Below are 27992 nucleotides of genomic sequence, written 5' to 3' on the forward strand. Positions count from 1 at the left end.
ATGTTTGCGTGTGCGTGTGTGTGTGTATGCTAGCGATTAGCGTTGCCGAGAAAAGTTATTCTTAATAAAATCCGAACGATAATAATAAAAATAATAATGATAACAATAACGGTAATGATATTAATAATAATAATAATAATGATAATAGTAAAATAACGCGAAATAAACAAGCTACAAAGCACAAGTGATGAGATCAAGATTTGATAATTGTATAATACTACACTCCTACAATTCTTTGTGTTTTTTCTTATTTTGTCACTTTTTTACTATATATATATTAATAGTAATAATAATAATAATAATAATAATAATAATAATAAGGCAAACCCGCTTCTAATTTCAATCAATCGCTCGCCGTGCGAACTTTTGTCTACGTATATATATGCTGTAACACGTTGTTTACCGATCGATATGACGTTGTATGTATATTTTTTTTCTGACCCCGTTATATGTACTTATACTGCACCTACCTATGAAATAATAATAGAGATAATAATAATAGTTTGAAAAACTACCAAGAATTATAGAAAGTAAAAAAATAAGGAGAAATCAAAGACAGATGAAAGAAAACACTGTGTAAAAAATATGAAAGAATTTTTTTTTCTTTACTCTCCCCATACTCGCGCACCTCTCTCTACCTCTCACATCAATTTTTATAAAACTGAAACAATATTTTATCAACAAATACCGCTATGTATAAACTTATACGCCTACATCTTTACATGTATTACATGATACTTCATCAATAATAATTATTAACAATAATGATAATAATAATAATAATAATAATAAGAAGAAGAATTGTTACAATAATAATAGTAGTAGTAGTAGTAGTAGTAGTAGTAATAATAATAATAATAATGATGATAGTAATAATCATAACGAATGAGAAAGTAACGTATCTACGTATGTAAAAAATATTTATACATATTAGGTTGGTGTGTGTTTGCGTTTGCGCGTGTAGGCGAGTACCTTCCGCCGTGGGAACATGCCGGTGAACGTTTTTTTTTTTTTTTTTTCTTTTTTCAACCCTTCGTTACACGAACCGCGCTTCTGTACACGTTGCGTACTACTATATTCATTGTATAAATATGCATTTTAAAACTGCATACCGTCTCTGTGTTCGTATACTATTTGGGGCGCCGCGGCGTTGCGCGGGATAATTAATTTCGTTCCATTTTTTTTTTTTTTTTTTTTTTTTTTTTCCCTCCCTCGTCGTTTCCGAAACTACGCGAGCACATCAACAGCAGTAGCAGCAGCAGCAGCAACAATAACAACAACAATAACAATAATAATAATAATAATAATAATAATAATAAAATCAATATGTTCGATTCGCTTGGACGTATAACGGGGAACGCGTGAGTAAGGAAGGGTTTCGAAAACACGACAGTGTGTATGTGTATTTATGCGCGTGTGTGTTTAAAACATTACACGGTTACTCTCATATGCCTTACTCTCTGCCTTTTTTTTGTTTTTTTTTTTTTTTTTTTTTTGTTTCTTGTTTTTTACGTAATATTATTTTCGACACTACAATCACATTGTATGAAAGAAAAATAAAAAATATATATATATATATATATACATATTCTGTTGGCAGATTTCGAGAACCGATAGACCAAAATTGCCATTCTTAATAGATCATAGGTGTGATTCGTTGGTAGATAATTTCAATAAGCAAGATAATCGTTGAGGCTCTCCCAATGCGGATTGATCGAAAAGACCGAATCAAGTAATCAATATGCTTTTTTATTCTTTCTATTTTCTTTCCTTCCACTTTATTGCTATCGTATTCCTTTTTCCTTATTCTTCTTCTTCGTTTATTCGCCAATATGTATACATTATATGACGGGCACTGGGTGTGTTACGCTCGGCAAGGCGATCGCGAGCAAGGTGGCGGAATGACGCCACATAACGCCTTTCGTAACAGAGGTAAGAAATAATAATAAAGAAAACAAAAAAAAAAAAAAAAAGGTCTAGTTTGCTGTACACAGTACAATTACGAAAGAAAAGTACGAATTTGCGGGTAGAAAAAATGAAAAAAAAAGAATAATATCTAGTCATTTTTTCGAAACTTTTTCTCATACGATCCAGCTATTACACACATGTTATACTTTATCGTGTGTGTGTGTTTGTGTCTATTTCTGCGTTTATGTATTTATTCGTGTATTTACGAATTAATTCGTGCATGTTTGCGTGTGTGTATGTCTATATATTACATGTATATTACAAAAAAAAAAAGAAAAAAAAACATGTATTAACAACGCGGCGATTCAAATGTAGAGATAAATAAAGAAGGGAAAACATTCAGAACGGAAGGGGGGGAGGGGGGAGGGGGAAGAATACCAAACGGTTCGAAAGAAGATTGACGACAAAAAAGATCCATCTTCCGAATTTTACAGAACTAAACGAAATTACGAAGGTTGTGTATTGTTTTCTCGTTTCCCTTTCAGTCCTCCTTTAGTTTGATTTTTTTTCTTATTTCTTTTAGGCGAAGCGGGGGGGGGGGGGGGGGGGATCGATTTAGTAAATTTTCATCACCACCTACCCGCGTTCACTTATACAAAAAGAGGGGAAAAAAATGGGACACAAGAAATGGGTTAAAATCGTGCGGAACGGAAATGTGAAAAGAAGGAATCTGTACTATGTGTATATATACATATAATAAAGTGTGGGAAATCCCCCCCCCCTACTCAAAAACCGTAATGGAAAAAAAAAACTCCCTAGACTCTCGGAAACGTAGACCGTATAATAAACAACTTCGAGGGGTTGTTTGGTTGGTATTTAAAATTGATGCAGGAATTCAAGGAATCAGCTGGATGCATCAGCTGTTGGTGTATAAAAAAAGGCAAGGCAAGGCAAGGCAAGGGGGCGTTTAGATCAACTGGTACAGCTTGAAAGAACCGGCCGAAACGTCGGCGACAAAATAACCTTATAAAGTGTGCGTATAATTCGGCGAAAGAACACCGAAGCGCGCTGCCTGAACCCTGAATATGAGCGAGGATCCAACGGTGTGTGAACAGGAAACAGCTGTAGTTTGGGCCCGCTTCCGGTCCGCGACACCGCCACCCAGACAAACCTCTCTCTCTCTCTCTCTCTCTCTATTTCTCTCTCCTAGCCTTGCCTTGCCTTTCCATTCCTGTGTATCTACGATGTTACTATACACGCGTCTCTGCGTCATTTATACAACGCGGTATTATTTCATACAGGACTAGTATATTACGTGTACAAACTTTGCCGCGGCATTTCAAAGTTTTCGACAAATTGCCAAGGTTTCGGATTTTCTTCTCAATTGTTTGGTGAATTTTCAAGAAATTTCAACGGTTTTATCATCGCCTCGTCTCGGGTGTTCGTTTTCTTTTACTTTTTTTAGACTGAAGGTAGGTGAAAATTGTTTTAACATAATGCAATAATTATCGTACGTACGTGTACGCGATTTTTCGATCGCATCAAGCTTGATCGAAAATTGTTGCGGCAAGATACGGAAGATTGAATGACAAACTCATGGAAGGTACTCTAAACGTTGAACTCAAATTTTAAGCGGAACAGAAAAAAATTTTAATAAAAACTTGATATTTCCGTCAAGCTTGATGGACAAAAATTACAGTACACGCGACAAACGGTTTCAAAAATTTACAATTTCACCCGACTCGCGAGAACTTTGGAAAAACTTTACCTTCCGGTACCCACGGCACGAAACGATTATACATCGAAACTACCGCATCATGGCTCAAGTTTAAAATCTGCACAGCGACGAAATTTTTCCACCAATCCAAAACGTAAGTTATCGGAGCTTGTTACATTTTTGTTCAAAGCGATGGCTAAGGTTGGCGGAGCTTCCTAACAAGAGAACAAAAAGCCTCGGCTTTCTCACTCACTTTCCCCTCTATATTTCTTTCCTTCTTTCTTTCCCTCTACCGATATCGAAGCAAAGAGATCAAACGGCAGCTTCTTAACATTGACTTGTATACAATATACATACCTTAATACGATAATAATATTAATAATAATAATAATGATAATAATAATAATAATAATCTACACAACTTAAAACTCGACGCGCGTCTTTCTTATCCATCCTATATATAGTTCACCGTAACTGAACTTCAACTTATATCATACAATCTATACCAATATATATAATATTTTTGTTACTTGACTTATCGAGGTTTGTTATGTTTATGTATATACGTATGTATAATATATATACTGTGTATAAAAGGAAAAAAAAAAAAAAAAAAAAGAAAGAAAGAAAAAGAAACATATATCGCAAGATGATGAAGAACCATCCCCGATCAGTACGAGACCCACTCATTGTCGACACCGATGTCGGAAAGCATGTCCGTAACGTCGGGTGTACATGAGAATTCGAAATGTGACCCGCTGCTTGAGCTGTCGGTTTCAAACGAGTCGAGATCGGTGGCTATGGTGTCGATGTCGAGATCGAGCTTGAAGTCACAGGGTTGAATTTGGAAGAGATCGGTGAGACAGTCGAGGTCGGCAAGGGGGTTCGTGCTCTCCTCCATTTTAACAACCGGTGTCGAAGCCGAGCATCCGGTCGTCGTTGATCCGGTGCTGGTGGCCGTAGCCGCAGCCTCGAGTGGTTCCTCCTTGACGGGGAAACCCTTGCAGGACGTCGAGGACGAGGCGGAGACGGAGGTGGTGGTGGAGGACGAGGACGAGCAGGAACTCGAGGATAGCACGGAGTTTCTCGGGTAGTTCCTTATCTCCGAAAATGGCCTTATCGGGCTCGACGCCACGATGGTGTCGGCGCCGCAGGTGAACTCTGGAAGCTCGACGACCTCCTGCTTGATATCACCCTCCCGCTTCACCTTCGACGGCGTCGCGATCGAAGTACAATCGGCGTAAGCGTCCTCGTAAAAGCTCGCCGACTCCGGCGAGTCGGGGAACCGGGTGTCGCAAGATGGGCTGTTCGGCACCTTGGCAGTTATTGTCGGTGGTGTCGGTGTGTAAACGGAGCCCCGCTTGTCCAGGGCCAGTCTGGCCTTTAGCCTAGACAGAGGACTCGTTGTCGGTACCGACTGGAGCCTCTTTACGGGTGTCTGAAGGCTGCTGTTGTTGTTGGAGTCGTTCTTGTGCTGGATCTTCGTCACCCCGGACGTCGCGGACTGTTGTTGCTGCTGTTGTTGCTGCTTCTTCGAGGTCTTCTTAGGCGCGTCTTTGGCCTTCGGGGACGGCGCTGGTTTCGTTGTCTTTTTTCGCGGCCTGTACTTGTAGTCCGGATACTCCGTCATATGGTATTGACGAAGGGTCTCAGCCTCCACTATGAAAGGTTTCCTCTCTGCCTCGTCCAACGTCTTCCAACGTCTACCCAACCTCTTGCTTATCTCCGCGTTGTGCATGTCCGGCTGTGCCTCGCAGATTTTTCTACGCTCGATCTGCGACCACACCATGAACGCGTTCATCGGACGTTTTACGTGGTTTGGGTTGTTCTTTTTAGTCTGTAACATAAAAGGGAGAACGATCTTGTTTAGTACGCGCATATGATTGCCCCACTCTTAACGTTGCAACGTATAACATATCGATATTCGTCGTAGTGTTCACGAAGATGAAAAAACAAAAAAGCCATCCAAAAGTTGCACCCGGTTTTACAAGCTGGTTATCACCCAACGGGTAAACCAAGCCCTTTGGGAGTGGCGCGGAACAGCTGTGTAACTAGAGTTTCCCAAACGACGCGAGGTGGTCCTTTGAACATGTACCGCGCGATTGAAATAAACGCTTCACGGCGCATCCAGATTGGAATAAGTTGTTATCGTCATGACGGGAAACGACACGGTGACAGTTATAATTTTCGACAAAAGGTACAATACGCAATTAAACGACGACGGTATAACAATTTGGTTTACGACGATATTACATCTTCACATTTGTTTTACCTTCATACGGTAGGTACGTGAGCATTTACAGGATACCTTACGAAGGTGTGCCTATAACGTCAAACTGAATAATACAAGTGTGGTGATGATGATTCGCTATATGAGAATTGCAGAAAGAGAGGTTGGAAGACAGAGAGTGATAGAGTGAGAGAGAGAGAGAGAGAGAAGATGGTCCTTCGCGGTAGGGCGGGCACCTGGGTTAAATCGCGTCTCGTGGGTGTTCGTTACATACATTGACAACTTAACCCATTACGGTTGATGGTTGTGAGAGTAGGTATAACGGTGAGCGAAGCGAGGAGTGGTTAAAGTATCCATGGCATAGACGGTGCGATATAATGTACCGCAGGCATCTTTGCGTGCGTAGATAGCAATCGCGAGAATGATATCAAAAAGGCCATCCTGCAGAACGGAAGTCGGGGCCAACGAGAGTATAATTGCTCAGGCACACCACCGCGGCACCTTGCGCATTGCAAGTTCGCGTATTCGTGCCTAGTTTACACCTGTACACACCAGCATCCATCCATCCATCCATCCATCCATCCATTCATCAGGGTATCTGAGGCACATTACACGCATGCGGTGCAAGTTGCGGTTCCGACGTTCGTTCAGCGATCGCTTCTCACCTTGACACAATTCTTTCTCTGCAGTTGTTGCAACTCCCAGAGAGTGCACCGAGAGTGCGGACACTCTCTGCTCTTGTACCCTGCTCCATTTACATCGTGGAGAGAGAAATACTCTCTACTCCGTGCGAATCCACTTTTCTGCGTGTCTTTTTGCGATGTTCAAGTTTTGAGAGTATAACGTATTATTATCGGAGGAATCGGTAAACCATAGTAAAGTAAAACGCACATATGCAACAATCGTTTCTTTTGCAAACTGCATTCGCTTCAAAGTCGATACTTAAATTTTACAAAATCGACACTCTTATCTTTCCACCTTTGAATTCGTTACACACAGTTTTCTTCTTTCTCTTCACAGTCATGATCCAATGGCTTGAAACGATGCCAATCTCTACAGTTCCCGTAAGATTGCTACGACTTCAACTGACACTACTCGGCAAACAATTACCACTGGCATAATCGATCTACAACATTCGGAATGCTGTTCCGACCACAACCATGACCATTTCAGTTTAACGTTAACAAACAATAGTTAACGGCTCGAAATAATCCAAGTATTCTACGATTCGAAATACTTTCGTTACAGTAAAATTCAATTGATCCCAATCACTCGTTAAACAAATGTAGTTGTCGCAACACATGGTTCTCGGCGAAAAAATCGTTGCGTAAAATGGCGACTACTGTGTACAGAGGGTATAATTTCCACAACATAAAAACGTGAATACGCGGTGAGCATAAAGTCCGAACGAGTTCCCGCGGGTACGTAACTATACGTAGGTAGCACCAGAGACCACATAGGTAACGTGCCGCTCTGTAAGTCAATGTAAGAACGTAAGCCGGCGGCGTACATGGTTTGTTAAACGTATATCCAAGTCCGTATACATGTATAATGTAAAACATACCAATACGCGTTATACTATATTTACTATTAAGCCTGCAGCTGACGGAAGTGAGCCGTAAGGTCACGCCGTAGCCAGGCTTGCATCTCAACGCGGTGTCTACGCTTAGCTGGCCTTCGAGTCCTGCCACCAACCACCACCTCCAACGACCGTTCCAACGTTCCTCCGAGCTTCTTCCATCGATTACGAAGCTAAGCTAGGTTTTGTTAGATCGGTAGTTTCGCGGATATCGAACTATAGCTTCGCTCTCCGTGTTCTCGTCGTTCTGCGTTTCTAAAGAGTGAGAGAAGACCCTGAGGATTGAAATCTGACCGACGACTTTGACGCGGAAGAGATTTTTACAACGGATCGCTTATTCTTCCTCCTCCTAAACGAGATCTTTTCATCGTTTTGCGGTCAAACGAATCTTAAACTACCGATGATCGATGAACAAAAACGAATTTCAAATCGCGCTCAATCTCGCCTTGGAACGCGGATCACTTCCGTTTTCTTACGCTACACTTGTTCGCCTGGCTGATATCGATGGATCAAAGATTGATTTTCATCAAAGGTTCGCGTAATCGCAAGCCTCGCGGACGTTTCGTATAATGTATAAGTAAAACGTTACGCGGTCCAATTAACCGGAGAAGATGAATAAAAGAAGATCCGCATTAGCACAATCGTTGCTTTAAACGGACAACGTGGCTGACGATTGCGCGCTTATGACGAATGCCAGTCGCGTAATCTTGTCACGACGACGAGTGACAGAATCTAACTTGGAAACACACTCGGTATAGTTGTGTCGGTGTTAATACGAAACTGGATGGTCATGCGGGGCCCGGCAGCCTCGCGATAGGAAATGATCTTGAAACGATCACAGTCGGTATATGGTGAACGTCATTGAAGTCAGGCAGGCAGGCGGACGTTGTTTAGCTAGCTCCAGCCGTATTGAACATTAGTCTGCCAGCTGTAAGATAGTTGACGTGATATGATAGTATAACTAAACGAAACTTTCCGCGACGACAAACAACCAAACAAACAAACATGCAGTCTAAATCAAACGCTTTTTATACACTTTCCGCATTCCGTTTCAAGCCGTGAAACGATTCCGGTATTAGAGGCTCGTGTCTTGTTCCTCAAATCCTAAAAACCAACTCAAGGATCTTCCCAATGGATTCAAGAATCGATTCCGACACATTTTCAACCTAAAAAATCCCATTTTCACGTTTCTCCGCTAATGGTTTCGCAAATGGTATCAGAAAGCGGTAAAACTTGACGGTTTTTCCTTTTTTTTTTTATTTTTTTTTGCACCAACCGTTTCCAACCCATCACTATCGTTCGCATCTCTCCACTTTAGACGGAAATGACATCGGAGTAGAAGAGTAAGGGAGTTAAATTCGAACGGTAGTTGTCCACGATGTGGACTCATGGTGTTCGGTGACAAATCCCAATAACAAATTCCAGGACATTTCAAGGTTATTCAAGGCAATTGAAAATAGAATATTTCCAGAACACAAGAAAAATTCAAGGACATATCCAGGACCACTGGCCACCATGATGGTCTAAATTTGTCCCTTCTGTTTCAGGAGAAGGATCCAACCGAATAGGTACCTAAACGTCAGTTCAGACGAATCGACACAGTGTTACGTGAATAAGCAGAAGCAGAAGCAGAAGAAGAATAAAAAGAAGGAGCATGAAGTGAGTTTAACGTACTATAATGTGCTCACGGAGACGGTCGAATAATTTTGTCGCCCGCAGCGTTCGCCCCGGTCGGTCGTTGGCATTGAACGAGTGTGTATACACCTACATGAGTAGGTACTACTTGCATCAGCATCGGCATCACCACCACAATCATAGATAGAGACACAGTCTGTTTATGCCCGGCGGTTAAACGTTTGTTACACATGTGTGTATGTATACGTACATGTACCGTGTAAAAGGCGAGTGACGAACGTACGTCAAAAACGATGCCAAGTTCTCCTCAGTCCAGGGAAAAGACCAACAACGATCCAAGAAACACACAAAGTATGTTGTACCTACATCGATACTCACTTACTCGCTCGCTCTGTTGGGTCGTAACTTCATTATACCGTAAAAGATGTGCGGATACATAGAGACTGCCAAAGCAGCGCGCAATCTCTTCGGTGTGTCTTGACGTACGACGGTAACACAACAAAATGAACGCCCATCTACTTACGCATCTCGGTTAAGCGGACAGGTGTAGTAGGTATGCAAGTGTAATCATCGTATAAATACTCTTCAGCACTGCATAGTCTGAAGTTACGTGTGACCCGTGAGAAAGAATTTATCAAAGAAACTGTAAGACCGCGAAGTTAGTGAATCACTTCACCGACATCCGTCCTCGTCTTGGCGAACGATCATTTCCTGGTGCTGTGCTTTCTTGGTTTCATTACGTTCATTTTCCCTCCACTTTCGTTGGTTCTTTTGCTCAACGGAGTTCATTTCTCGTACCACCGTTTACTCTCCTTCTTCTTCTTCGCCTAACGACATGACCGTTAACCCGTAAACATCGCGACAGTGCAAATTCGGAACAACTAAGATTTCTTTTCTCGCCATTCCGATTTTGACGTATTTCCAGTAAATTAATGTCATTTTTCACATCGAGACTATTGTCATTGGATTATTGGGAGATTTTTATCCCAACAAATATTGATTGTCGAATACTTTTCGACTATTTACACGAGAGTTATAGTGGAAATGCAAACTCCGAAATCGCACTAGTGTGGTTTGTATACCGGGAGAATCTCTTGAAACTTGAAAATCAACCGCGCATGCGCGAGTTTTATCGGCTATTGGCGCAGGCTGGCCAACCCGAGTTTCAGCTGTCAAACTCTTTCCGCCGGCGATGCGGTTCGTACGAATTTTCGAGGTTAGAATCTCGAATAATCGGGACGGCGACTCGGAAAGGTTTTGGAAGCATTTGTTATCGGGTCGGAAAGTTGACTCTTCAAAGAACGGTGGGAATTCAATGCTTACGCTCTTTGAAAATTCAAACGTACACATTTTCCGTACGTTGGCCCGCCTGCATCGCGGACAAAAGTATCGCTGCGGCAAGATTTCGCCGACCAATGAGATTTAACTATTCGGCGCACGCGCGGTTGATTATCAAGTTTCGAGAGATTGCCCCGGTGTATCCTCAATCGAGGTACGATTACTGCGGGTTACTAACGAACTCGGTAAGTACACTGACGATAATCCGAATGAATCCAACACGATTCGTGTCAAATTCGCCAAGGTACATGAAAAATGATCTATTAACACGACACGCTATTTCTCAAAATGGCACTTCGACCTCAAGCATACGAGCGATACAGAAATAGAATACTAATATAAAAATTATCGCGTATACCCAACACGAATCGATTATAAATTACTTGAAAACCTGATCGAGGAGACGTTTTACCAACATTTCTCTACCAATATTATACACGTATAACATATGGATAGATTAACTGTCTATACCGACATAAATTTCACATCTATATATTTCAAACAAGCAAGCAAATACACGTACATGTACAGATATATACATGTAGTGCGACACATGTGGTGCAGATATTAGGTGAGAATAAAAAAAAAAAAAAAATTGTAGAGAAAGAGAGATACGGAAAAATGTACAACGGGGAGCGGCTACTGTATAATTATAATCCGCGGATGACGTGATTAAACTAGATGATACATTAAAATCGTCTATACACAAGATTTAAACGAAGATAACCCGTGAGTAAGTATGTACCCAAGTTATTATACATGTATAACGCATATTAAATATTATTTTGCCAGTAGTTTTGACTTATATATAGAGTATATTATACCGTATAACCGCACATTTCCCACATCATCATTTATACCTACGTATGTTATACGTGTATTATAACCGGGCGTTACCAATCGCCCGCATTTAATAGTCTCGCATAAATCGATGCGTGTGTAGTATAATACGTACATGGATGTATAACGGGTATAAGGTACGTTATTACACATGTCGCGTAGTATGTGTATAATACAATCACTAGGAATTACACACGCGATTGACCTTCGCTAATATTTTATGCCTCCATATTTCTCCTCTCCCTCTCTTCCCATCCATCTATCTATCCATCCATCCATCCATACATCTGTCCGTATGTTTATCTACACTTTCCGTACGACGAAGTCAATCGAGTAACTGCGATATAATATATTGCAATAAACATCCGCGGAGTGATAATTGAAAAGAAAAATAAACATATCCGTAAAACTTTTTTTCTATACTACTTTGTCACGCAATTGTCATATAAATCGAAAAAAAAAAAAAAAGAAAGCAAACTTTTCCGTAACTTTTAATTTCCGCATCAGCGAAGAATATTAACGCTTCGTATTTAGTGACAATCGCATAATTAAATGACTATCGAGTTGGTAGTCTCACGTGTGTTATATTATTTTTATTTTCTTTTCTTTTCGCAGATCGGGGTGAAAACGGGTTCGCCTATCCAGCTTCCCATCTCTGATAAACTCGCATGCGTAAAATATAAACATCTTACACCGAGTAATGACGCTATTAGGTAGGGTCGGTTGTGTCGCGAGTGTTTGTAAGTTACAGTATACAAGGAGGTACGTCGTACGTATTCCGATCAGCGGTATAATAATTTGCGTAGAGCTTGGGTATCGGAAGGCGGCTACGTACTTACGTACTTATCGTACGTACATGCATCCATGCATACGCAGATACGTACGTGTACGATTTTAATACGCGCCGCTAATACCTTATAAGAGAGACACGCGAGATTATAATTTATAATCCACATGGATATTACACCACCACCATCGCCAAGTCGTGATGGACACGCCGCGCACGCCGAGTATAGGATCAGATATCACGACCGACTATCAAACTTGTGGCCTATAATACAATACGTGTGTAGAGGTGTACGAAGAACAGAGAGAAAGATGGAAAGAGAGGAACCGACTCCTCATCCTGCTGCTGCTGCTACTCGCGATGAGATGCTGATTTATTTATACCATCGGATTATAGACTACAGCTGCAGCTACTCTTCTATATATTCTCTGTATGGTCTATAATAATGTTATAAATGACCAGAGACGCGATTCGAATTATTATTATTATCGTTGTACGTTATACATCAATGTGCACAAGGGTACAGGATACGTAGATATAAATATTGGCACGATTTACGAAAACTTTTTGATCAACCAATCGAAACTACTTGTAACAGTGCATATATTCTGAAAGATGTTTGAAAATTTTTTCGTTATTCTTTTAATCTCTCGAATGCAGCATTAAAAATACAGAATAATGAATCAAGTCGTGACGGTTGTGTAAGACAGTAACTAATTTGTGTGTATATATATATATATATGTAACTTCGAAGCCTAACTTTGAGATAAAATTCTCCGAGTAGTCTGGAAACTTGTTCACTTTTGCATTATAATCTATAACGGTAAAAATCGTAAGTCGAACTTGTGTAATTAGATTTATAATATTTCGTCGTCAAAATTAAAGTACCCGAGTAAGTAGAAAAAAATCGTCGTCAGATACAATAATAATTCAATATTTAAACATTGAAAATCTTTCGACTTTGCGATAATATAAAAGTAATAATAAATGATGATAACGACATTCGAATAATGCACAACATACGTAGTGATATATATATATATTTATCTGATTCGCGATGCTTACGTAGTTGGATACGTATAATACGGGATGTTATATATACATACGTATATATACATATATACTATATATATATATTATAAGCGGAGTAGCAGAATGTACGTAAGTTCGCAGAGAGATCGTGGGAACCGATCGTTCCTCCTCCTTAAGCCGATTCCACCGTCTTACTCACTCGCTCACCCAACAATATGTATAAGTAACTTGTTAGTATAGACGAGACCGAGATTTAACACGCGTAGAAATTTTATTTTCAAACGCGTGTCGATTATCAGCGGTTGGATAAATTGTCGGGAATTATTGTAAAATTGTTGAAAATGCGCTATTGTGCCGGATTAAAAATTTGTTCACATTACATGACATGTTTATTTATGGAGCTTTGAAAAGCTGATATATTACCGTTACATCAAATGTTGTATTCTTTTATATTGTAAACGATTTCATATTTTACAACGATTTAAAATAGAAAAACAAACGAACGAATCCGTTTCTTCGTGTGTGAGATAAAATCGTTGTACCGTACGATATAATGTGAAAAACTTGACAAGGATGAGATTTTTTCGATTTTTATAACAACCAGCCACAGCCAACTGGTCATCGTCATCACTGTGTTTTGTTAAAATTTTCTTCACTCGCCAACAAGGGTTTCACTTATTTATTACTTCAACTACTCTGAACTAGTCGATAATCATTTCGAAGGAGCTGCAGACGATAAATGATTTTCCAAGACCCAGAGTAAAATTTTCAAACGACGTTTCTTTCCTCCTTACTTTTCCTTTTTTTTTTTTAAAAAAAGGGTTTTTAAAATATATATTAAACAGCAGATGTGTAATATACGAATCGTATAACGTGTGCTCGTTTCAGCACGGAAACAGCCGGCTGCTGGTCAGCTGACTCGACGACATCCTGACCGAATCCGATAGCGAGAAGCGAATATGTGGGGCAGCATCAGCATCAATATCGCCCAGAGTGAGAATTACACGTTATAAAATATGCGTAGTTGGTGTTGTTATAACTCGTCAAACGTGCCAAGTCTCTCTGTCTGTCTGTATTATTATATTATACATTGTACGAGATTATTTGGAAAAGATTATACATGTAACACGAGATAACGAAAGAAGGAGATAAATAAAAACCACGAAATAAAAAAAATAAAAAAATAAAAAAAAATGTATACGATTCTCTAATTTAAAACGAAAGGAAGAAGACGAAGAAGCTGAGATGAATAAAAATAAAAATGACTAAACCCACGGAGCGTAGTCATAATTTTATCTGCGTGTACGTGCGTTTGATGGGATTCAGAAGATATTACAAAAAATAATGAATCACCGATGTGGACTTTGATTTTCCTTTTTTTTTCTTGATGATAAAGTTGAAACGTCGGATCGAAAATTACATAAAGAAAAAAAAAAAAATTGTCAAACGACGATTCACTTTTTTTCAATAATTCGTCCAATAATTTTGTCACACTTCTTACGAAAATTTCAGAATCGCAGAAGCTAAAAGTATGGCGTACATTTGTGGGTACATTGCCGTTTTAACGGTATCGTATTTATACGCTTAAAAAAAAAAAAAAAAAACTTGTAGTATAAGCTAAATGGTAATTTTTTCGAAAATATTCTGAACGTTGAAACATAATGTTTTGTTTCTTCAAAATGTTTAAAGTATCATTCGATAAAAATCGAAAGTAAATAGTTTCATCACGGACTGACGTCAGAATGATCGAGGATTGATGAATAAGATTTTTGAGAATTCTTGGAAAATTTGAATCGACCAAAAAAAAAAAAAAAAAAAAATTCCAATTATTTTCATACAGATTTGAATAATCCGGGATAGAAAGAAAAGTCAAAGAATTCACGAGTATTTTTTTGGGACCAGAGAATCGTATAAAAATATTCCTCGAGGCAATTTAAATTTAAAAAAAAAAAAAAAAAAATGGCTAGGGAAAAATCATTGTTCGTTATACATATATGGGGGATTCCACGTCAAATCGACCAATGATTTTCTCCTAATATATACATACTACAAATGTAAAATTGTTATTTCTCAACGTCCGGCACGTAAAACTCTGCGCGACACTTGCATTGACAGGCAAATTTGTCGCTTTGAATATTAATATTATAAACAAATCGACGCGATAGAGCCGTTTTCGCCGCTGCACATACATACTTATGCACACCAGGCGTATCTGCATCTCCCGGAAATCGCGTAATCGTGAAACGAGCAAGAGTCGCAGATCGCTCGCTCGCTCGCTCGGTTGGCTGGTCGGTTGCGCCGACGACGACGTGATAGAAAACAGAAGGCGAGGTGAAGAAAAAAAAAAAAAAAGAGAGAAAAAAAAAGAGAGAAAAACAACAAGCATGTTGAAGAGAAAAATGAAACGGAAAGAGGGAGAGCAGCGTGGACCAGGAATATAAGATAAGAAATGAGATAAGTAGCGTATTTATCTACTTCGATAAGATAATAAAAAACAAAAAAATTAAAACCAAAATCTCCGCTGCCGAGAGTTTAGAGTATGTTACAAGGGACGTACCTTATACATATATATATAATTATTATAGAGTAAAGAAACTGGTTGTTTTCAGTTTAAATACATGTCGTGTGTGTGTGTATGATGATGGTCGATGATGGTGATGGAGGTGATCACACATGCGAGTGATGAGGAACGAGAAGCGAAAAAAAGCTCGCTGTTCGTGCTCTTGCGATGATAGTGCCGTTAAATAAAACGGGAGTAGTCGGAAAGAAGAGGAAGAGGAGGAAGAAGAGGAAGAAAAGAGAGAGAGAGAGGGAGAGAGGGTTAGTAGAGGTGGGGGGATAAGGAGCGGCTTTACTCTGCACAGCTGATCGCCCCCTGTCAACGGTACAAGTCGTACACTCTCCAAGCCTCCTGCTCTTATGCTTATGCGTATACATATATGTTGTACGTCTGCATGTCACGTATTAGCAACTTGGACGTTGTTATTGTTGAAATATCATGCGGCGAAAACGGGGAAACCGTCGTATCGTTATTTGTAATACATATATTATATGTATATATATATATATATATACTGAAAACGTGATACACGCGACGCGGAAACGAGACATTGGTAATTTATAATTTTTATTGTAATCTCGTCTTTTCGTCTCTTTTTATCAGTTGATGTTATTGCAAAGATGTGAAAGAATTCGAGAGGATATTTTTCGGTGAGGCGAGGCGAGGTGAGTCGACTTTTTTGAGAATAGAACCTCTTACGGAACTCATAATTCTAGACGGCTGGGAGAAATTGTCATTTAGATTATCCGGGATTTCGGGAAATACCGTAAGTACGAAATTTTTCGAAATCCTCTTTCCACTTTGGAAATCCCGGTATTATTGGAGAAGCGAAAACAACCGTGACGAGAATTTTCAAAAACTCCTCAATATTCGATGAACTCGGGATTTTCCGGTGCCGGAACAGAATGTAACAGATTTTATCCGACCCGATTCCGACCCAAAGTGTTTCAGTACGCGCACACCCTCAATAAGGAATATACATATAATATTACATCACGTTGTACGTAATACAACTAGTAAAGAAATACACAGTCCAAGGGTTAATTTAACACACACGTGTGTGTGTACATGTACGAGTAATAATACCGGGACAATCTCTCGAAACATGAAAATCAACCGCGCATGCGCCGAATAATTGAATCTCATTGGTCGGCGAAATCTTGCCGCAGCGATACTTTTGTCCGCGATGCAGGCGGGCCAACGTACGGAAAATGTGTACGTTTGAATTTTCAAAGAGCGTAAGCATTGAATTCCCACCGTTCTTTGAAGAGTCAACTTTCCGACCCGATAACAAATGCTTCCAAAACCTTTCCGAGTCGCCGTCTCGATTATTCGAGATTCTAACCTCGAAAATTCGTACGAACCACATCGCCGGCGGAAAGAGTTTGACAGCCGAAACTCGGGTTGGCCAGCCTGCGCGAACAGCGGACAAAACTCGCGCATGCGCGGTTGATTTTCAAGTTTCAAGAGATTCTCCCGGTATACAGCACAATCGTAAAAGACCGCTTTGATTTAAAGTTCCATTGTAACCGAATGGCGATTATTCAGAAGCGTGTAAGAAAAAAGAAAAGAGAGATTCGGAGAGGAGGATATGCATATTGTTTAAGTTACAACCGCATCGAATAATATGTATATAATATATGTAAATAATAATATTTCGTCACCTCCGTGTCTGCAGCTCTTGTCATTCGTCGTTCGTCCGGTACGAAAGATACGACGATAAAACCGATAACGAAACGAAAAAACGAATCCAGCCTAGCGCCTCTTTCTGTCCCTGCTGCCTGTCTGCCTGCCTCAATCTCACGCGTATACGTACATCCATGCATTCGTTCGCATTAAATGCGTACACGTGTGTAACACAGGACATAAAACGCAGATTACAGAGAGGGGAGGAAAAAAGGCCAGACAGCGATAGTCTGACCGAATTTCACACTTTGGCTTTTTCTGTTTCACTTCTTCTTTCGTAGATTACGAAAATCGTCGCGTCCGCTTCGATATAATTACATACACGCATGTAACGTGTAATATTGAATTATTATAAACAATAATACCGAGCGAATCGTGTCGATTGTCATCTTTCCAGATTGTCAAAAGGTTGTAGCTGTAACTTGACGAAGACAGCTCGTGCACGCTAGCTCGAAACAATCCAAGTTGGTACGCGTATTGCGTTGTATACACGCGTGTTACGTACATTGTTGCACGATAATATCGACCAGCAGTGCGGTGCATCGATCGCGTGCTCGTAATATTTTTACATCATACATGTACGTATGCAATCGAATATACAGCATCTACGATATCTCAACAACGATAAATCAGGAAAGAGGAGGCGAAGGAGAAGGAAAAGAGAGAAAAAGTAAGGAGAGAAAAAACGTTGGGAGAAAAAAAGCCGGATCTAATCTCTGTGACATTGCCGTATCTTTTCAATGTTGTCGGCGAGCGTCGCTCGTATGTTATATATAGGTATATGTTATATGTCATATGTTTATGTACGCGTATGCATTATGTGTAAACTGTACGTAATATTGACGCCCGAAAAACTCTCAACACACACACACAAATAGACACAGAACATCGAATCTAATTTTGTTTACTTTTTTCTTTCTTTTTTTTGTTTCGTTTACCCCAGCCAAGATTTTTATTACCGAGCAAAAAATTCAATTTATCGTCCGTTATCGAATATTGTTCCCGTTTTTTCAACCTCTGATTCAATCTTATCTTTTCCGCCACTTTATGTAAACTGTCATTGTCGTTCGTTTAGTTTCGTTTCGTTTTCTTTCTCACTTCGTTCGTCTGTATTTGTAAAACTCAAAGTTAGAATCCACACGTTGTTGTCGCTCTGCACATAATTTGTCATGTACTATACATGTGTGTGTGTGTGTGTGTGCGAATCTATGTAACCTAAGGAATGGGACGCGACTTTGATCGACGATGTACGTATTTTAATGCAAACCCTCCGTTATTATCATCGTATTGACGTTATCGTAACGATCAATGCCGGTGAAGAACTGTTATTTCGCGATTTTAGAATTGTTTGAAATTCAGTAAACCGTAATAAAACGAAACAATTAATAATATTTCGAAATATCGCTTACTCAAAAATCATTGTAAAGTAAAGAAAATAACGATCCCCCCCCCACCAATGTTTCGTTACGATAAAGTTACTATCTTAAACCTCGTCCGTTATCGGATTCGATTCGACGAGGCTTCTTCGTCATATTCTTGTTCTTCGTCCGACAATCGTGATCCGTGATTATCAGAATACAATGTAGCGAATAATACTACAGTTTGCAGTGTTGCAATTTTAATTTTTTTCTCTTTTTTTTTCTACTTCGATACATCTTCTTTTAGCGATTGACCAGAGATAAGAAGATTTCCATCAGATATTAAGATGGTAAAAAAAACGCAATTATCGTATCAGCCGTACTACCGTATAATACTCAACGATGATAATCAATTATACAAATGTTAAGATAAATAAAATAATAACAGGATGGTGATCGAAAAACAATCTATGCATGTGTGCGTAAGTTCCGTGTAGCGAATAAATAATATTACGCTGTAATTAAACAGAGAATAAATATCTTGAAAATAACGAAAGCATGTCCTGCATCATTGATGCAAGGTGAATAGAAACAATGACGTTACATTTTTCCTCAATTTGAAAAAGTCTCCTTGAAGTAGGTATCATTTAAAAGAAGATAATTGAACGAAATCATGGCGGTGGGGAAAAAAAAATATATCACGACGCGTGGAAAGAAACTACGAATGATACTTCACAAACGAAGTTGATGAATTGTGGGTGAATACGGATTTTTCTTGTTTTTCTTTTTCAACCACCTTTATTGTGAATTTAATTTTCTGTTTATTGTATGCATATGTGTGTAATAAGTTTGTCTGCACGATGAAGATTTTGAGAAAGTACAGGACTTCACACACGTGGGTATATACATATATGCAATAGGTGAATTATATATAATCGTTACCGATTTGTTAATAGCCGGGTTGAAACACCGTCGAGATAATGAAATTCGAGTGCAATTGCACCAAGAATCTTGTGCAATTTATCGAATTGCGAAAACGTGCATAGGTACGGTTTCATCGAACGAGCAAATGACACACACGTATATTAGTCAACGTTATACCTACACGCGTGTCGCATCGCATGCATTATCCCCGGATATTGGCCAATTTATTTATTTATATAAAACATTGTTCGGTAATATTTTCCGCACACCTACGGCGATCGAATTTCGAACGATAAAATTTCGTTCTCGATCGATCTGTTATTATCGGAAGGAAATCGCTTTGAAAAAAAAAAAAAAAAAAAAAGGAAGAGAGAGAAAAAAAACTGTGCCGACGCATTGAAAGCGAGAGATTGATTTTTAATATACATCGTAATGCATTCACGAGATATAATATGCGCGTACATACGTCACGTTAACACCATAAGCATTCAAGTGTAAAATTAACACTCGACAATACACATCGAATATACTCAAGATAAAGTTACATAGCCCCTGTGTGTGTATGTGTATATAAATAAATATATTTGTCAGAGATCCGGCGAGTTATTTCTTGCACCGATTGCGTTTTGCGGTAAGCCGTAAAATATAAATATATCTAACATTGTGTGTAAAATACGACGTTGCATGGCTGAGCAAAATAAAATAATCTGCATTATCCTGCGAGGAAAAAAGAAACAATGTGTACAAAATGAAAAAAAAAAAAAAAAAAAACGAACACCGTACAGACAATTTACAATTGTTATCTATTAACAAAGTTCCCTCCGCGCGGCGAGTACAGAGCTGATTTTTCTTACTCGTAGTGAGGAATAAAACTTAAAAAAATGAAAAGAAATAACAAGTTCGTTAAACGATAATTATTACTAGGATTTTCGTTCATTCGAAGCATTCTCAACTCAAGCACGTGTCCCATTTTTTTTTTTTTGTCGTGTTATTTGTATTTTCATTAACGATATTATCACTGTTGTTATTTTATAAACGAAAGGCAAAAGCAAAGCATCGATTTTCGTTTTATCCAACGATTAAATTCTCTTAGCCCGGCGACGTCTTCCGTCGTCCCTTTTTTTTTTTTTATAATCCTTAATAGAAGTTATTTACATTAAACTTGTAACGAAATTGTCGAACTCGAATGAATAATAAACGAACGAGAAATGAAACGAAAATTAGTCAAGAATCGAGGTTCGCCGAATGAATTCAGTTCTACGGTGGCGGTGGTTTGCAAATGCTTAAGAGGAGGGAAGAAGAGATATTCGTAATTCGTTTCGTCGTTCGTTTGACTCGGGGAAACTCCAATCGCGAACGAATATATATATATATATATATGTATATAATATATATTTATCGTTATGTATATTATTCCATCAATATATATAAAATTACCAAGGATAATTTTACACATGGTTGAGAGGCGGGGTTTTACCCGATAGAATATTAATAAAGAGATTTTCACGATAATCCGTGTCGGATTTTTATATTATGCACGTACGTTTGCACATATGTATATGTAACTGTTGCGTGTAGGTGAATAAATAATAATCCAACAAAGAAGCAGAAAGAAAAAAAAATTGTTTTTAAACAACGGTAGTGAATAAAAATTAACGAGCCGCAAAATTTCCTCACTTTAATGCCGTTATCATTATTGCGAAACGTATGATAATAATTGTAACAAAAATACATCAAACAGCAACAGCAGCATATATTATAAAAAGACGAGGGACGAGGAGAAATTTCACATACAGTGTGTGTTTCTATTAGACGTAGGGTCGACGCGTAGAAGGGTAAAAAGCAGAAACACGAGGAAACAAAAAAAGAAAAAAAAAAAAAAAGGAATAAGGAATAAGGATAGAGAAGGGGCCAAAGTCTAGAATTAGTCGGGATTCGAAAGGGCCATTAAAAAAGATCCTTAGAAGGGTGTAGATAATTGGCCGGGAACCGCGTCGCGACGCTAAGGGACGACGGACGAAGAGGCGCGTCGCTGACTGACTCACTGACTCACTGACTTACTGACGGACCGACTTAATGACTGACCCGACGACTGCGGGCTCGAACGAAGCGACTTACGATGAAAAAAAGGCTGGGATTTTTTGTATTCTTTTTATTTTTCAATCCATCTAAGAAGACGGAAGAAAGAAAAAGGAAGGACAAATCGTACAGGTTTGTGCGGATGTGAGTATGATGTGTAAGGATTAGAAAACAAAAGGGTCCGAATCGTAGATTTCGTTTTTTCATTTTATTTTTTACACAGACAGGAAGAAGAATCGGAAGATAATCGAAAATTTTAACCCTTCTGTTTTCCAATCCTTCCAACATTCTCATTGTATGATTATATTCAAAATTTAGAACAAGAATGGCGGTTGTATTATACTCTACTTTTCCGCACTTTGCGCGATTCTACATTTTCACTTTTCCATACTTCGATGTAAGTATTCTAAAATTTGAAAGTTCCTATAAGAGTTGCCTGTTCGCGTTTCTGAAAATTCTACGTTCTGATCATTGCAATCCATCCGTCTTCCGACCTCACTGCATCTTTACCCCCATCATCCATGACCTGGTTTCACTTCTCCAGTTCTTCCTCCTCCTCCTCCTCATCTTCTTCTTCTACTACTTTCGTATAATTACAGACTACAAAATGACGACGCGAATAAGGGGGGAAGAAAATAGTCGGATTTTTCTCTTTCAAAGCCTCTCGACTGACCTGATCGATGAGAATGCAGGAGTGAGAAGAAGGAAGAAAGAAAGATAGAGAAAAGGACCCGAAAGTCGGATCAGAGAGTATAATACCTTGGTACACTTTTTTTCGACTTTTTTTTCCGTCATTTATTTTCAATTTTCTTGTTCGATCGTTGTTTTCGTATTTCTTTCTTTCTTCCATTCCATCCTTCTTGTCTTTTTCTTTTTATTTTATTATTGTTATTTTTTCTGTTTTTTTTTTTCCACCTACTTATCTTTTTCGTCCTACGAGCTTCTTCTCCTCGGTTTTACCTACACAATCCTTGTTTCGCCGTCAGTTTCTATTATATCACAGTGCGTTACGGTCTTTGGCCCTCGGTATATTAATTATTCCGAATCGGTCACGGTGCATCGATTATCTCTATTCTATAAATATATTATATATATATGTATATATACCGTCCCTCTTTTCCGACTCTGTATGCATCGCCTCGTCTCGTCTTCTCCGTTAACCGCGGCTTTCCTTCACTTCTTTCGCTTATTAAAGAGAACTTAAAGAGCGATATGAGATTCGAACGAACGAGAAGACACACTGTACCGTATTTTGTAATAGTAGAAGGAGAACTCCCGAGATGCGAGATTGTCTACATCCGTATTCATAACTCGCAAAAATTAAAGTCTACGTATTCTTCATCCTCTTTGTTTTACACAGCGGTTGCAATTATTCCGTAATTTATTACATCGATCTTGGTGTTTTTCAATTTTTGATTTTTTTTGTTTTTTTTTTTCCTTTTCATCTTCTACACTTATTTCCTTTCACCCGCGCAGTTGAAAAATTACTACTTCCCAATCATTATTACCATTATTGTTATCGTAATAACTCGATACACCCACGAAATATCTCGATTAAAGCAAAGTAAAAGAAAACAGACGGTAGAACTTTACTCTGCGCGCTTAAACCGTAGGTGCAGGAGACTTTACAATTTATAGTTTTTTTGCACGGACGATGAAAAAAAAGTTTTAAAAAATTAAATAACCGTATGTGTGTGTATGGTATGTACAAAATTAACGCGCATTTTACGAAATACATTCCTCTATTTTATCTTCTTTACTCAAACACATCCTAGATACTAAAATATTTTTTCATCATCTGTGTCGAGTGTTTCGTTTCCCCATTTTTTTTTTTTTTTTGTGTGTTACGTTTCATTGTTTTTCACCACGATTTACTTCTTTGTTTCTACAATCCGCGTAAAGTCATCGATGAAATTGTGGCCAAAACACGAAGAGCGGCATATAATACGTGACATAGATGATATACAAGAGTCGCGATAAATTTGTGTAAAAACAGGAAAAAAAAAAAAAAAACAACAAATTATAACAAACAGCATGAGATTCGGAGAGGGTCGAAAGGTTTGTTTGCAAACATAAAATATTATACCACCTTCTTCATCCTTTCGTTCATTTCCCTTTCTCTCTTTCTCCTCGGGCATGGTATGAAAAAAAAATGAAAAAAAAAAGTAAAAGGATGAAGAGAGAAGACACAACTTGCGCACAACTTCATTCACGTACGTTTGTGCACGTATTTTAATGCGTAGAGAACCTGGCTTAATTCCACAGCTGATTTCCCAGCAACAGCCGTCGGACGGTAAACTCGAGGCTTTCGTCTTTAAGCAGTTCGCCCACGCTTTTTCATTCTTTCATTCTTTCATTCTTTCATTCTTCTTCTTCTTCTTCTCTTTCTCTCTCGATTTTTTCGTTTATTCGCAATCATGACTAGGCAAGATAGGTCGTGGTAGAATATAATACACGCAAAAAAACAAAAAAGAACGATGCGTTGTTTAAACGGCGAAGAACATTGCAACACACAAAATATGGCAGCGGATGACTTTTTATTTCTAACTACAAAACAAGGATACATCTACCAATTCGTTATCTTCATATTTTGACGCGTCGCGTATTTTCTTTTACGTTGACGGGATTAATAACCGAAGAAGTTGTATTGACAAAGTATGTGATTGTTGATTGATGCTTTATTAACGGTTTACTAAATTCCAGATAATCCCTGTTGTAAAATAATAACTTTTTCTAAAGGTTCGTTGTTACAAGAACGTTACAAACTTTAGCCTGATTCTCTTTTTACCTACACACCTACCCTATCTCTTTTCATTTTTCAAGAGAGATTCATCGTTCACTGCGCCCACGTGTCGTTATTGTTGTATTTATTCACGATCTTACATTGTTCTACATAGCTTTGAGAAATTACTTATTTTGCGCAACTTGACAGGTATTCTTTGCCTCAAGTGTTCAGTTACGATCCGAAATTACGTATACTGTCAAAGGAGAAATGAACTGTTCGAAAACCAACGCGGGGGAATTTGAAATTGGCGCTTTCTTTTTTTATCATAACGAAGTTAGTAACATTACCGCAACGATTCGTGCCGAGGAAAAACCGTTATTTCGCGATTTTCGAATCGCCTGAAATTCGAGTAAACCGTAATAAGACAAAACCTCAATTATGGTAATGTTTCAAAATCATCGTAACATTAAAGAAACAATGATTTTTTCCCAATGTCTCGTTACGATAACGCGACTAACTTCAACCTCGTGCTTTTCTCGCGACCGATATTTCGTTCCGCTTCGGAATCGAATTCGACAGATTTAAAAATCGACGATCTTTTGTTTTTATCTTCGAGAACTTTCGACCGCTTGGAAAACCCGGCAAATATCCCTACGAAGAATAAACACGCGAAGGGGGTAAAATGAGAAGGATGAGAAAACGAGCGAGGTGGCGAAAAACTTTAACAGATTAAAAACATAAACAAGTATTTACCTGAGTAGCGTCCGAGTAAGGTGTCGGCGAATTTTTATCCACAAGCTGCGATCCGAAAAGGGGAATCCCCGAGCTTGAAGGGCTGTCCTGCTGTTGCGGCACCATTTTAACTTATTTATTACGCGTTCTGATTCGAATTTTATGTATTCTTCGTAATCAACAAGAAATAACGAGACCTCCGATTACGGCGACTCTATTTATCTCTCTCTATTCAACTTTACTTTTCACTTCACTTTTACTTTTAAATTGTAATTACATTACGCAGTATCGACACACGCAAGGATGCAGTTATTTCATAATTCGAAGCACAGAAAAAAAGTACACTCCTTTCGCTCTTCTTTTTTTCTCTCTTTTACGCGTCGAATGCCAGCTTCTTGTTGTAACGTATTTTATTCATCGTATATGTATTTTTATATACATACATTCACTGTTTCTCGTAGTTTTTTTTTTTGTTTTGTTTTTCTTATTGTTTAAGCGTTACACGATGATTTTTGAGGTGGGATTTTGAGCAAAGTATTTTTCACCCGTCCGTTGATTACACGTGGTTAATTTTCACCGCGTTTCTTTGCGGGAAATTTCAACGTTCTCGATTCTTAAGCAAAGCGTTCGTAACAATCGAAAAGAACTTGAAACGTAAAAACAGCAACTCCTGTGCACTGCGCGTGATGATGTATAAACAACAACAACAATGTACAATAATAATATATCGGATCGCCGAGATCTGTCCCGCGTGAATAAAACTGAGCGGATAACAGATTATTCAAAAATCCGCGCGCGGCAATTGTTCGATCGTACAATCGACGATTTGATCTTGTCTTCTTTTGTTTCTGTTTTGTTTATCTTCTCCTCGTACGTTGCAGAGGACGGATGTTGAAAACACGACGTTGAGCATTCCCCTTTTCTCTCTCCCTTTCGAAGAAATCTCTCCGGTCACGCAACGACGCTGAGTCCAAAAAAAAAAAAAAGAAATTCCGTCGGCAGATGATCGATCGGGAGCAGAAGTCGATTTTCCTTCTTTCTTTTTTTTCTTGTTTTGTTTTCCTCACTTTCCCTCCTCTCCTTTATCGACGAGGCAGTAATTTTCGTCTGCCGCGAAGTAAGCGAAAGAAAAAGTGAAAAATCAAAGCCGGTCGGTGGATGAACAAAGTTGGTGCGCGTGTGTGAGAAGCGAAGTAAAAAAAAAAATTAAAAAAAAAAAAACCAAAGAAAAAAATAAAAAAACAAAACAAACAAAAGTAAAACAAACTTCTCTCGAACAAACCGAAACGTTAACTCGTAACAACGATCGCGAGTCGCGTTCTACGATATTCTTCTTCTCACTGTAACGATCTGTTGTCGTATTCTAATACAGTAACTGACATGTGGTGACATTATTACCGCCGCCTCTAAAACGCAACGAAAACGACCCTCGCATCACGAGCGCACATAAGCTACTGACTTCCCTGCCGTCACGAACGGCCCTCTCTATAACTCGCGGAGGGAGCTGCATCAGCTGTGCGCCGCTTCGCCCTCCCCTCCATCCCCTCCTCCTCCTCCTCTCGCCCCCCTGCGCCGACGTCGGCGCGCATTCGAATCACCCTTGCACCGCGCTTCCCCCACCACCGATCGCCACCCTCCCCTCCAACGCTTCGCGAGAGCGCAGCGCAGCCAGCCGGCGACCAATCCGCGCATTCGCTCCCCGAGCGCTCAAGTCGTCGGTTGCGGACGACGTTTGTTTGCCGCGTCTCGTCGTCTTGCTAGAGCGGCAAGCACAGAGGTGATCAATGATTGTGAGATAGAAGAGCATTTTGTTTTCTCGTATCGACGAGAAATTTCGGGGTGGGTTTAGAGTATCGATCGTTTTCCGTTGCTTTGTTTTTTTTTTTTTTTTTCTTCTTATTTATTTTACCCTTTTTTTTTTCTTCGCACACGACGTTTTGAGGCTTGTCGAAAGTTCGTTCGGTAGTTCCTGGGTTTTTTTTTTCTTTTATTTTGTCAGTTTCTCCTACACCCAAAATATACTGGCGATATTACAATTTTTCCTCGCAATGTGTTTTCGTGGGAAGTTTTTTCGTTTTCCGATTCTGTCGTTTATCTCATCTAATTCGGCTGTTTCTTTTTCTTTTTCTTTTTTTTTTATTTTTTTTTTTTTCTATTATTTTGTTTCTCATCAACGCGATGCGAGTGGAATCTGCGCAGGCTTCTCGGAAGTTAATAATTATCCACGCGTACGTATTGCATGTGTACCTACGTACAGTTAGTCGTTTGAATCCGAATTCTGGCCACTTGTCAAAGTAAACTTATTACACGTGTATCCGTTCGCCGACCCGTAATTGCCGCGTTTTTATTAAAACAAACAAAAAAAAAGAAATTTTTTTTTCACTCATCTTCACCTTATTCACCAAACACATCTTTCGAAAACGAATCGTATTTCCCGTAACTGACGAGGGACGTACCGAGAAAATCATACAAATAGAAAAGCTTTGAAATATTTACGCTGAATTATCTTTTTTCCGCAAATATGTGAAAAATATTGTTATAGTTGTTATTGTTATTATTATTTAATTATCCCGTTGCTTTAGTCCAGTGCTTCGTATCTCGTTTATTAAAAAACGTGCCTCTTTTTTTTTTTTTCTTTTTTTTTTCACCCGAGTCGCAACTTTTTACGGTCCTCAAATAACTTCAAAGAGATCTTTCTTTTGCGACTTGGCCGTACTTTTATATTACATACGCGATGTTTATACGAGTGTGTACACGATTATACATATATATTGTCTTTCGTTTCCTTTACACACAAAAGGTATACGCATAGGTATACGACATGTATGCGACCGTAATCTTGCAAAAAAATTTTAGAATACG

The 27992-nt window shown here is 38.9% G+C and overlaps 1 protein-coding gene across 1 annotated transcript; it reads right to left on the reverse strand.

Annotated features, from left to right (window-relative positions):
- Positions 1 to 1131: 1131 nt before the first annotated feature.
- Positions 1132 to 26354, reverse strand: LOC107226669 (transcription factor SOX-4). Its single transcript, XM_046729775.1, has 2 exons — positions 25152 to 26354; positions 1132 to 5462 (listed from the first exon to the last, which is right to left on the reverse strand). Exons 1-2 carry the CDS (start codon positions 25254 to 25256, stop codon positions 4296 to 4298), a joined length of 1272 nt encoding a protein of 423 aa, XP_046585731.1. The 5' UTR covers positions 25257 to 26354; the 3' UTR covers positions 1132 to 4295.
- Between the last annotated feature and the right edge of the window lie 1638 nt (positions 26355 to 27992).

This window comes from Neodiprion lecontei, chromosome 1 (genome assembly GCF_021901455.1).
Source record: "Neodiprion lecontei isolate iyNeoLeco1 chromosome 1, iyNeoLeco1.1, whole genome shotgun sequence".
Classification (NCBI taxonomy): Eukaryota; Metazoa; Arthropoda; class Insecta; order Hymenoptera; family Diprionidae; genus Neodiprion; species Neodiprion lecontei.